This window comes from Triplophysa rosa, linkage group LG12, assembly GCF_024868665.1.
Source record: "Triplophysa rosa linkage group LG12, Trosa_1v2, whole genome shotgun sequence".
NCBI classification, from domain to species: Eukaryota; Metazoa; Chordata; class Actinopteri; order Cypriniformes; family Nemacheilidae; genus Triplophysa; species Triplophysa rosa.
This window is the reverse complement of record NC_079901.1, coordinates 25,767,120-25,779,559: the sequence shown is the minus strand read 5'-3', so window position 1 is coordinate 25,779,559 and position 12,440 is coordinate 25,767,120. Positions and strand designations below refer to the sequence as shown.

Genomic DNA, 12,440 nt, shown 5'->3' with positions numbered 1-12,440 from the left:
ACAATATAAAATAAATATGACTCGAGTAAACACATAAAATTGATCAAGTTAAACAAACATGTGTCTTACTCAAACTTCACAGTTTACTTACGTATTGAAATATAGCACAGCCTACTACAAGCAAGTAAAAAGAGACTAGTAGCTTCTATACGGCATGGCATTAGCACAGTTATTGCTCATGAGGGGAGTAATATACTTCATGACTAACATTGTGCCTCCCTCGGCCTGACACCGCTCTTCTGAATAATGGTTTGTTTAAAAAAAAACGTAGTAATTTTTGTTTGATTTATCTTTGAGATTTAGGAGAGTTTTGGTTTAATTTTTAACAAATAACTTAAACATTTTTGTTTTTCAAAATCATGTCATTTTATGTAGTCTCAATACTAAATAAATAAGTAAATTTAAGTGGGTTGAACATAATAAAATTGAGTTGGATTTACTCAGTAATTTATTCACGATCTAAATTATTACAAATTTAAGAACAATAATTAGTAGATTTCATTCCTAAGATTTTTGTTATTTTAACTTAATTTTAATCATTTATTTTCATAAAATCTACTAAGGCACAGAATCTTTTTTACCGTGTGTGTTTTGCACTAAAAAAAACAGCTCATCTAGAAAAATCTCTGAACATTGCACATTGGACTTTTCTGACAAGTTAACTTTTGTTGGTTTTCTAGGACACTGGAGGCAAAAACAATATGAATTCCCAAACCACTCTGTTACACATTTAGGACCGTTTTTAAATGTTTTATTTATTGTTCTTTAGTTCGTTTGAATATTTGAAGTTACCAATGCATAAATGTGTGAACAGAGGTAAGAGTAAAGCTTATTTTCCTTGTGTTGGAGCACTGATTGTTTTGCAGATATGAGTCGGAGGTCTTGACACAATGGTTCTGTTCGTGTTGAGTTGTGTTGTGTATGGGTGTGTAGGTTTTTTCTGTATGTTGACAGATTTATGTTATGTATTTGATCTAAAGGCATTTGCATATATATTTGACAAATCTAAATGTGAGAACACAATTGCCCAGTTTCACAGACAAGGCTTAAGGCTATAGTCCCATGAATGCTTACGCAGTCTAAACTGAAAACATCTTGTACTAACATATCTTAAAATATATCAATGCCATTGTTTTGTCTCAAGATGCACGCCAGTACTTAACGAAGGAAGTCCTGGCTTAAGCCAAGATTTGTCTGTGAAACCGGGCCAATAATTTCTATTCGAAAACTAAAACTTGTCTAATAAATAATGAGGAAAATGCAGTGAATAAGAGCCCAGAATAGATGCAAACTACTACACTGTTTAAAAATCATCTGAGGCCGGGTGACACCTGAAAACACTGTCTGAGAAGACACTGAAATATAACACAGATTGGATTTGTTTTTGTTTTATTTAGTCTCAACATAGTTCTCATTATCACATTGTTCTGATGTGTGTTTTGTTATTCTAGAATACATATTTTTACCAAATGAATAATTGATCCTAAACTCATTTCAGTACAAGAGTTCCGAGTCTGTAGACAAAATTTGACCTCACGAAAGCGCAATTCTTTGAACTGATAGCAGTGAAATCTTGTATAATGAAAGGGGAGAGAGCTGATTTGCTCTCGTGTATTTGAATACTCGTCCTTGACCGAGAATAAACATCGAAAAGACAGAAACGTGTTCTCCGAGTCGATTTTCTTTATTTGGATCATTTCAGTGAGAGACTGTTGGATTAAAAAAGGTGTCGTTATTTAGCAGATATTTTGAGCAAAACTTTGCAAACCATTGCCAGCTAACGTTTTCTTCTCTAAACTTGCTTAAATCTGTATATAAAAAAGGAGCTTGCAAAAATATCACACAATATTTTATTGAAATTCAGCAAATCCTTTACATAACCCATTTCACAGCAGATGTTAGAAACCTTTTCAATCCTGATCCGGCACTGCAGCATCTTCAATGTTTTCAAATAAAATCCATCGGATGTCAGCAAAACAATAATATAATTATATTATAATTAATAATAAATACGTTTCTACTAGCAACTTAAAGTGCCATTAACCCAACCTGTGATATTCAATATAAGGTTGATTCTAAAGAGTTAAGAATAAAACTCAATGTTGACTGAGGATGTTGGTTTGTCCCGCTGTTGTAACTGCAGCGTAACGGCTGAGGCGTCTTTGGCTTTATAATCTCTTGGAGAGGTGGTTGTCTACATTTAAGAGTCCCATTCGCCGGACGGCATATCTGAACTTTCTTCATCATCAGAATCATTGGTGACCTTCTTCATTCTCAACATGGCAGCTTTGATGCTTCGCTCCAACTCAGAGTCTGCTGCAGGGGCGGGGCCGGCAGAGGGCGGTACTTTCTTCAGTGCCACACCCTGTCGGATGGCTGACATGATGCTGTCTCTGACATCCACGTGCTCCGTGTGGTTCGGGACTTTACGCAGTTGCTTCTGACCTCGCTGCAGGGACGCTAAAAGCTCGTCCATTAACCCTGCAGCAGAAAGCGCCCCGTGAACGTGTGCTTTGACTTTTCATAGTCATTTTTACGCTAACGAAGTCAGACTCAAAAATCTATACTTATACTCACCAGTGTTTTGCTCCAGAGCGTTTCTTTTAGGCAGCTTCTCGCTGATCGGCAGAGCGGGAAGCAGAGGGAGGGGTGGCGGAGGAAGGGGTGGGGCAGGAGGTGGGGGAGGAGCTTGGGGTGGGGGAGGTTCTTGAGATGTAGGAGGAACCTGGGGAGGAGGTGTCTGGTCTGGAACCAGTATCTCCACAGGGATGTCGCTTGGCTTCAGGGCACGAGCCTTCCTACAGGGATCGGAGTTTTGCGGTCCCAGACTTATGATTGACAGAGGCTGTGATGAGTCATCATCGTCGTCATGTGACATCGGCCTCGACTGAGCAGCCTTTAACACACACTTACCCTGATGCCTCTGAACTCACACACACACACACACACACACAGAGAGAGAGACAAATAATTCACTGAAGCAAATGATGACGATGTTCATACACACTGTAAACCCAAATGAGTTGGCAAAACTGTAAAGGAATCAAAAGTCTTACGTTTTCAACGGAGTACAACTTTCACATTCTGATTAAAGTTACACAATTACAAGTACACAAAGATGCACAGTCATGTTAACATTTTTTTTAAAACTTTGACTTAAGAAAATCTGAATAAATAAGAGATTGATCTCTGAACACAGTTGACGCAACACACATCAAGATTGTCACGTAACCTCCCACAGTCTAAACACAAGTACCTGTCGTCTAAACAACACAAAACCGTAAAGATTCTTCGATTCTTTCACATGAAACAACAATTTACTCTCCTAACGCGGGCTGACGCAAGGAACTGGAAATCTTTCTATTGGACAAGGAGCAAACTTCTTTTTTCAGACTCGCACAGTAATGTTAAAACAAACAGAAATACGTGCAGTACAATGATATTTTGAAGTGACGTTTAATTCACAAATAGTTGAAGTTAAAGAAAGAAATCAGAGAGATCAGATTCAATCAAAGTTTCATCCGACTATTGATAACAAACACTCCTGGATGATGCTGGAAGAAATATTTTTTCATGTCTAATCTATTGAATCATTTTGAACTTTCCAATGAAAGTGCTTTAATCTATTGAAAGAATCATTTCTTACATTTCTCATGAAAACTAAAATGACACACCGTTCTGAAGCTGCGGAGTCTGTTAAGAGTTTTCTCTCTCTCGACCTCCACCCACTCCTTCATCTGATGCTCTTCCTCTCTCCTCTTCTCTCGCTTCTGAACACAAAACACTGCATCAAAACCCAACACAAGCTGATCAGAATACTGAAAAAAACATTAGAATGGACCACACTACTTTTAGTGATTTATATTTCTTTACTGAACTGTGTGCATTCTGGGATGGCACACCGCACTCAGCATTTCAGTTATGTGCGTTTTTTTCAGTGAGGAAAGACGGAGAAGACGTCGCTGCTGTCACAATAAAACCACATGTTCAGGTTGACGTTTCATGCTTTCATTCTGCTGAACACACATGTGACATGTACGACGTTTACTCACGGAGGGCAGAAACAAGCTCTCTGATAAACATATAGAAAGGGTGCAATGCATTCTGGGACTGTGACCCCTGCTGGACTCCTGAGGGTCTGACAGCAGGTTCAGTCGCCATGGCAACTCAGCCAGCCCACAGATGCCCACAAGATCCTGCAGCACTGTAACCGTGACTCATTATGGGATGCTTCGTGTGACGATGTAGTGGGCTGCGGTTACCATGGTAACGGGCAGATTACTCACCAGCTGCGCGGCATGGTGTTGGTGGTGCTGCTGGGATTTCTGCAGTACTGAACACTGCTGCAGCTTGTGAGCCTGAACACACACGTCCTGCAAACACACACACAAGATACACACCTTCAGTGAGTGTGTGTGTATAGACAGTTTCAAAGCAACAACACAAAGTTTACTGCAAATGCACATGTTTGTGGATTGCCTTTAACTTCCGGTACACATTCGCAAACAATAAAGTGTCAGTAGATTATTTCTGATAACAATCAAAAAAACTGAGAAGAAGCCTTACTTGGCTAAACTTGGCTCTCCAATATTTTGAGTTTTGACAGCGATACCAAACTCAACCTCTAGATGTCAATGTACCATACGGTTTCTTTAAATGCAACCAAGCTGACCTAGTATTTCTGTGCTCGAAACACTCCCCCAGCACTCCAACTTGTTTCAGAATGTTTTTGATACGTCTGGATCCCTGTTTCGTAACAGGGATTCTATTCCTTTTATTGGCAATTCTCCCGGAAAAGCATGCCCACGGCAAGGCAAAACAAAGAGCCCGCCCACACGCCAACCGACGAGCGAAAGGAAGACCCACTTAACAAGATGGTCTGCGCTGTGGGCCTGCAGCTGCTGCTCGTTACTCTTGCGATAGTGAGAGAAGTTGAGGTGTGTCTGTTTGTTCGGGGCATTTCAGTGATGGATGTTATATAAACGCTGGATTTGGAGATGTTTGAGACTGATAGATGGCGCGGTCCCAGCGCTAAAAGATGCCGGACATGAACCGCACGCGGTAAGTCAAACTAGGTAAGTCAAACTAGGTCATACGTCTGTGTTTTGTTGGCAATCGGCGCGTACGTGCATAATGTAAACAACAGGAAGGGATTAATGTGATGATGTGTTGTGTGCTCGTGCTGTAGTTCCATCCCACTCTCCCCACTAGTCCCACCTCCAACAGCTCATGTTTTTCCAGAAATAATGGTACAGCTGTATCTCTCTTTTATAAATGTGATCAAACTAAAGACTCTTCAAAGATACGACGTATGCGATACTACTGTACAGCCACTCAAGATTAATATGAGATTGGCAGAAACTGAGTGTGTTCCCCATCTTTAACATAAATTAAATCAAATTTAAATAGTTATAATTAGGGCTGTCAAACGATTAATTGCGATTAATTGCATCTAGAATAAAAGTCTGTGTTTACATAATGTATGTCTGTGTACTGTGCATATTAATTTTGTATTTATGAACACATACATGTACAGTATATTACAGAAAATGTTAACATTTATTTATATTTGCCAATAATTGTAATGATATGTAAATGTTTATTAATATTAATATTTAATTTTTTCTTAAATAAATGCGTATGTTTTTATAAATACAAAATTAATATGCACAGTACACAGACATACAGTATGTAAACCCAAACTTTTATTCTGGATACGATTAATCGTGATTAATCGTTTGACAGCCCTAGTTATAATATTAGACACTAACCAAACACAGACTGGAAGTTAACTGCAGTCCAGGCACGCGCATCCGATGAAACGGTCTATAAAGCTACAGACTATAACCAACTAGTCAACTAATGGTGAATCATTCAGCTGCTTTCAGGTTCTGTGTTAAGAAGAGAACTTAAAGGAAATAGTTCGGCCAAAAATGAAGATGAATTACTCACTTTCTATTTCTTCCAAACCTGTTTAAATGTCTTTGTTCTGTGAAACACAGAGAAATATATATGGAAGAGTGTTAGAAACTGAGATTTCTGGGGCATCACTGACTACCATAGTAGAAAAAAATAAAATGGTAGTCAAAGGTGCCCAGAACTGTTTGCTTTCCTAAATGTCAAAATATCTGCTTTCGTGTTAAACGGAACAAAAAAATAAATACAATTATTGTTCCTACTATGGTAGTCAATGATGCCCCGGGAATGTTAGTTGCTAACATTCTTCCAAACATCTTTCTTTGTGTTTAACAGAAATGTAAACGGGTTTGGAACAACTTGAGGGTGAGTAAATCGTGACAAAATTTTCATTTTTGGGTGAACTATCCCTTTAAGACTGAAGCGCCCATGAGTCATGACATGACACCAGAAGAGCAGCGTGTTGCTCAGAAGAGGATGGAGGTTTCACAGGTAAAGATCAACACACTACATGAACCCACAGTAACCCGCCCGCGTGTGTGTGTGTACCCGCTGGTTTCTGAGGTAAGCTCTGCGTGATGATATTGTTCCTCTTTTATTCTCCAGCTGTTTGAGTCTCTGCTGCAGGTGTGTGTGGGCGGAGCTTACATCCACCTGAACATCCAGCAGCTCCTCAGGGTCCTGACAGGTGTCATAATACACCACCTGCTCCTGCAGCTCTGTATCACACACACACACACAGTCTTTAGACCAGCAGGTGATGTTAAACACACAGATGTGTGTGTGTGTGTGTGTGTGTGTTCAGGACCTCTGATTTGTCGTCGTGTGGTGTGAATCTGTGTCAGCAGCAGCAGCTCCTCGTTTCTCAGGATCTCAAATCTGCAGTCATAAAGTTCCAGCTGTGTTTCATAATATTGCAGCTCCAGCGCACTGACGGCACCCGCGCTCTTCATCACACCACGGATCTGCGCGCACACACACACACACAAACACACACACACACACACACACACGCACACACACACACACACACACACGCACACACCAGAAACACTGAAACAGTCGCTGTGTCTCGTTTCAAAAGGGTACATCCTCTGAAGGGTGCGGTATACGGAGGGTCCTCAACTTAGAATTAAACAAGACGTCCTTCATAGGACATATTGGAAAAAAGGAAACAGGAAGTATGATGTTGCTATGACAACACGTTGCACTCTTACACATGTCAAATGAATAAAAACGAATTTAACATGATTTGAATAAATAATAAGTCGTTTAGTTTCTACCCTAAACAATGCCAGAAGAGTTTTAAAATTTCTTTCCTTACTGGTTTAAACATTTTAAATCACTAAACACTTCTAATCCTACTTTACTACATCTGTCTACTGAGGAAATAAAACGTTTAAAAAAATATATAAACACTACATATTAGCCGTTTTTCAAATAACAGACGTTGATCAAGATTTTGTGCTTATATCTACTCTTAATGCACACACACGCACTCTCACACACACACGCACACACACGCACAAACACGCACACACACTCTCACACACACACACGCACACACACACACACATGCGCACACACACACACACTCTCACACACACGCACACTCTCACACACACACACACGCGTGCGTGCGTGTGTGTGTGTACTTGTACATCTATATTTGTGAGGACCGGTTTGAGTTGTAGACCAGCGGTGTGAGGACAAGGAGAGTAAAGTGAGGACATTTTGGCCGGTCCTCACTTCCAGAGACCCCTTTAAAGGGCTGTTTGAGGGTGAAGACTTGGTTTTAGGGTTTAGGTTATAGTTAGGTTAAGGGTCAGGGTTAGGGTCAGGCATGTAGTTCTGACGGTTAGGGTGACGGGCTAGAGATTGCATTGCGTCAATGTATGTCCTCATAAAGATAGCTGCGCAAACACACAGGTTTGATTGACTATACTAGTGAGGACATTACATAGACTTCCATTGATTTTATATCAGGCTTATGATATATTCTATCCCCTATCCCTAACCCTGACCCTTAACCTAATAATCACACAAACATGTGCACTCTATTACATTTAAAGACAAACACTATTTGAGCGAATTATGAGCCTTTTTATTTAGTGAGGACCAGTCAAATGTCCCCACAAGTGGGTTCACACGTATTTCACTGTGGTACTGAGGACATTTGGCCCTCACAAATATAGCTAAACCAGTACACACACACACACACACACACACACGCACACACACGCACGCACGCACACACACGCACACACACACGCACACACACACACGCACGCACGCACGCACGCACGCACACACACACACGCACACACACACATGCACGCACGCACACACACTTTATCTCGTATGTGGAGTCTCTTGCGTTTGATGCACATCTCTCTGGCTCTCATGTGCTGCAGTGTCTCTTTAGCCAATAACAGTTTGAGTTTCTCTTGTCGGGGAGTGGCCATCGTCCAAGATGCCTGACCAAACCTTTTCTGATCTTCTTCCATCTGTTTCACCATACCTGAACACACACAAACAGATTGTAAATGATCAAACACTCCAAAAGTCTTAAAGGGGTCATATGACACGGTTAAAAGGAATATTATGGTTTGTTTTAGATGTAATGTAATGTGTATACAGGATTTAAGGTTGATAAACGCTGTATTTTCCACACACCGTGCATGTTTGTATCTCCTCTTTGCCCCGCCTCTCTGAAACGTGCAGATTTTTAACAAAGCTCATGGCTCTGATAAGCGAGGTGTGCTGTGATTGGCCAGTTCACCAGTGAGTAGTGATTGGTGGAATACTGTAAGCGTGTGAGGGAAATGTAACGCCTCTGACCATATTTGGAACATCAGGTTCCTCTTCAATTGTACTGAAAGGTACGCCCACCTTACTTGAGTATACATTTGGGTGGTCTTAGTCAAATCAGACCACCAACTGACGTAGATTTGTGGGGGTGTGGCTACACGAGGTGTTTCAGGCAGGTCTGGGTCTTTTGTTCCCACACTTTCATTTCTGCAATTTTACGTGTCTAATACATGCATGAGCAACTTATAACACACCAAAGACACAGAAAAACACGTATTCACGCCATATGACCCCTTTAACATTTCTAAAGGATCTGATTTTCTGTGTGTGCGTGTTATGATTTCTTATTTTCTTATCCTTGTTTTTCTTTACTAATGTTATAGATTTATTTGATCAGTTATATTTTCATTCCATTCTACCCATTAATCTATTCTACATGGATAAAGTCACGAGACAATGTTGTGAGTGTTTGTGACCTGTGAGAGCGTTTGATGTGTTCTTGAAGTAGTCAGCGGTGATGTCCTGTATTGAATGAACGGCCGCTTGACCTCGCTGCCTCCATTCATTCATCTCTGCCTCCAGTTCACGCACACGCTTCGGCCCCAACTCTTCATACTGCAGACACTTCTACACACAAACAACCAGTTGACAAATAATACCGTCACCTTCGTCTATTGAATATCCACTGTGTACACACCAGCATTTGTGTGTGTGTGTGTGTCTTGTTTTTATAAACCTGAATGCACAACAACTCACGTCACTGTGGGGACCAAAACTGAGGACCCCATGGGCAAAAAAGCTTAAAAAATCATGTGTGTGTGTACCTGAATCTCAGTTGTGTAAAGTGTGGCGAGCTCTCTCATGTCTCTGAAGGGCTGTAGAAGGTTCTGGTGAAAGTGGGTTGACACACTGACAAACTGTGTGTAGAGCTCATCTTCTTCATCATAGATCTTCATCAGCTGCATCAGTCCATCAGCACTCGAACGACTGTCAACAACCTAAACAACACAACTCACATTACATCAACACTGTCAACAATCCGATCAACACACACACACGCACGCACGCACGCACGCACGCACACACACACACACACACACACACATAAAGTAAAATTAAGCAAGAGCAGAACAGACAAATAAGTGTGTTTATGACAAATGTTGTTCATCTCACCGCGCGTAGCGCGTCTTCAGCGCGCGTGATCTCGTCCCGCATCGCCTTGCGTTTAAACTCGTGCAGATTTTCGTAGTATTCCTGCTCATCCTTTTCACTGACGCTGAAGAGCGCGTCCAGCACGATCCCGCGGCCGCACGCGTCCACAGCGAAGCTGAAGTATCGCTCCAGCAGCCTGCACGACGCGTCGACATCGCTCCGCGGCGCGCTGAAGAACAGCAGCTCCCACAGGTTGGGCTCGCGGAAGCGCGTCAGGTCAGGGAAGAGCGACGCGAGCTCATCGCGCACCGCACACAAATGCGCGTGCACGTGTCCCAGGAGTTCGCTGGAGAACAGTCCTGCGCAGCTCCCGCTAGCGTCTCCGCGCCGCTGTTGCGTCCGGTCATGACACGTCACAGCAAACTTCGACTCTATTTCGTTCCACTCCACGATAAACCGGAGTTTATGGTTCTCGCTGTTGTCGAACGCGTCGGTTTTAACGGCAACCCATCCGTCTAGACTGTCCGCTCGCTCGCTGTCCGCGTCGCTCATGGCGTTCATGGCCTTTGCTTGTGTTTCTTTTTTGATTTTGACGTCATCCTGCGGTCATGTGATCATGGGGAATTCCTGCGGCCACGTGATGGCAGTAAGTGTCTGCACTCCGTTGTCTTATCTGCAGTTGCTTCAGTCATCCGATACCAAATCCTGTCTGTATAGAGAAAGAAAGAAAACCCGAATGACAGATATCTGCAAACTCACGTCAGTACGGATTTCCTTCCGTAGATCTTCGTCGATTGATGATTGGCTGTTTTTACTAGAACATGTGACTGTCCAGATTTTCTCACAAACGTGATCGTGCAGATTTTCTCACAAATGTGATCGTGCAGATTTTCTCACAAATGCATGTGCAACAGCAGGTGGTGCTATTGGGAATTAGAGCAAGCCCTGATATAAACACAATATTAAATCAAGATTCCCTTATAAGAAAATATCCTTGAAAAAGTAGTTTGTTTTGTGAACGTAAACAGTTGGGAAACAAGAACGAGAGAATGAGATGGGGTGGAAGGGGTGACAACATTGCAAATGCATCCAGTTTGTTGTATGTTATTTGTATATTAAAACCAATGCATAATTCATTATTTATTATTAAGAACAGCAACTGATTACTATTAACAGTTTCAATAAATTTCATGAGACTAACTGAATGAAACTTGATGAATGAAACTAATTCAGTTTCTGGCACTGGCAAGGGTGGCACGCAAGGAAATGTTCATGGCTTCTTCCTATAGAAACTAATTCCCAATAGCACCACCTGCTGTTGCACATGCATTTGTGAGAAAATCTGGATGATCACATTTGTGAGAAAATCTGGACGTCACATTTGTGAGAAAATCTGGATGATCACATTTGTGAGAAAATCTGGACGTCACATTTGTGAGAAAATCTGCACGGTCACATTTGTGAGAAAATCTGCACGATCACATTTGTGAGAAAATCTGGACGTCACATTTGTGAGAAAATCTGGACGTCACATTTGTGAGAAAATCTGCACGGTCACATTTGTGAGAAAATCTGCACGGTCACATTTGTGAGAAAATCTGCACGGTCACATTTGTGAGAAAATCTGCACGGTCACATTTGTGAGAAAATCTGCACGGTCACATTTGTGAGAAAATCTGCACGGTCACATTTGTGAGAAAATCTGCACGGTCACATTTGTGAGAAAATCTGCACGGTCACATTTGTGAGAAAATCTGCACGGTCACATTTGTGAGAAAATCTGCACGGTCACATTTGTGAGAAAATCTGCACGGTCACATTTGTGAGAAAATCTGCACGGTCACATTTGTGAGAAAATCTGCACGGTCACATTTGTGAGAAAATCTGCACGGTCACATTTGTGAGAAAATCTGCACGGTCACATTTGTGAGAAAATCTGCACGGTCACATTTGTGAGAAAATCTGGACGGTCACATTTGTGAGAAAATCTGGACGATCACATTTGTGAGAAAATCTGCACGGTCGCATTTGTGAGAAAATCTGCACGGTCACATTTGTGAGAAAATCTGGACGATCACATTTGTGAGAAAATCTGTACGATCACATTTGTGAGAAAATCTGGACGGTCACATTTGTGAGAAAATCTGCACGGTCACATTTGTGAGACAATCTGGACAATCACATTTGTGAGAAAATCTGGACGATCACATTTGTGAGAAAATCTGCACGGTAACATTTGTGAGAAAATCTGCACGGTAACATTTGTGAGAAAATCTGGATGATCACATTTGTGAGAAAATCTGCACGGTCACATTTGTGAGAAAATCTGGACAATCACATTTGTGAGAAAATCTGGACGATCACATTTGTGAGAAAATCAAGCTGAGAGAATCTCATAAAAAGGTGAGACTTAAACACAGTACATTTATGTTACACCTTTGCATTTTCTCTCGAATTGCGTTATGTATTTGTAAAACGCTTTCTGTTTGTTTCAGATTTTAGTTTCTTTTGCAAAAAAGGTTGCGTTTGTTTGCAAAACGCTGGATTTGTTTGTTAAATTT

General features: G+C 41.3%; 1 protein-coding gene across 2 annotated transcripts; it reads right to left on the bottom strand.

Moving 5' to 3' along the window:
• Positions 1–1,597: 1,597 nt before the first annotated feature.
• On the bottom strand, positions 1,598–10,721 carry LOC130562533 (WASP homolog-associated protein with actin, membranes and microtubules). 2 transcript variants are annotated; one of them, XM_057347617.1, is made up of 10 exons: positions 9,901–10,721; positions 9,552–9,725; positions 9,204–9,354; positions 8,268–8,437; positions 6,725–6,881; positions 6,466–6,635; positions 4,287–4,373; positions 3,675–3,767; positions 2,578–2,923; positions 1,598–2,481 (listed from the first exon to the last, which is right to left on the bottom strand). In XM_057347617.1, the coding sequence occupies exons 1-10, from the start codon at positions 10,438–10,440 to the stop codon at positions 2,201–2,203; spliced, it is 2,169 nt and encodes a 722-aa protein (XP_057203600.1). In that variant the 5' UTR covers positions 10,441–10,721; the 3' UTR covers positions 1,598–2,200. The 2 variants fall into 2 exon arrangements, with proteins under 2 accessions (XP_057203600.1, XP_057203599.1); XM_057347616.1 differs by having other exon boundaries at positions 1,607–2,481; positions 3,675–3,770; positions 9,901–10,720.
• Positions 10,722–12,440: the final 1,719 nt, after the last annotated feature.

Excerpts from the sequence above, each read along its gene's own strand:
- LOC130562533 (XM_057347616.1), bottom strand. The coding sequence starts at position 10,440 with ATGAACGCCATGAGCGACGCGGACAGCGAGCGAGCGGACAGTCTAGAC. Across the intron at positions 4,374-6,465 it reads CTTACCTCAGAAACCAGCGG|GACGTGTGTGTTCAGGCTCA; the intron begins GTACACACACAC and ends GTGTGTTTGCAG. Across the intron at positions 3,771-4,286 it reads AACACCATGCCGCGCAGCTG|AAGCGAGAGAAGAGGAGAGA; the intron begins GTGAGTAATCTG and ends TTTTGTGTTCAG.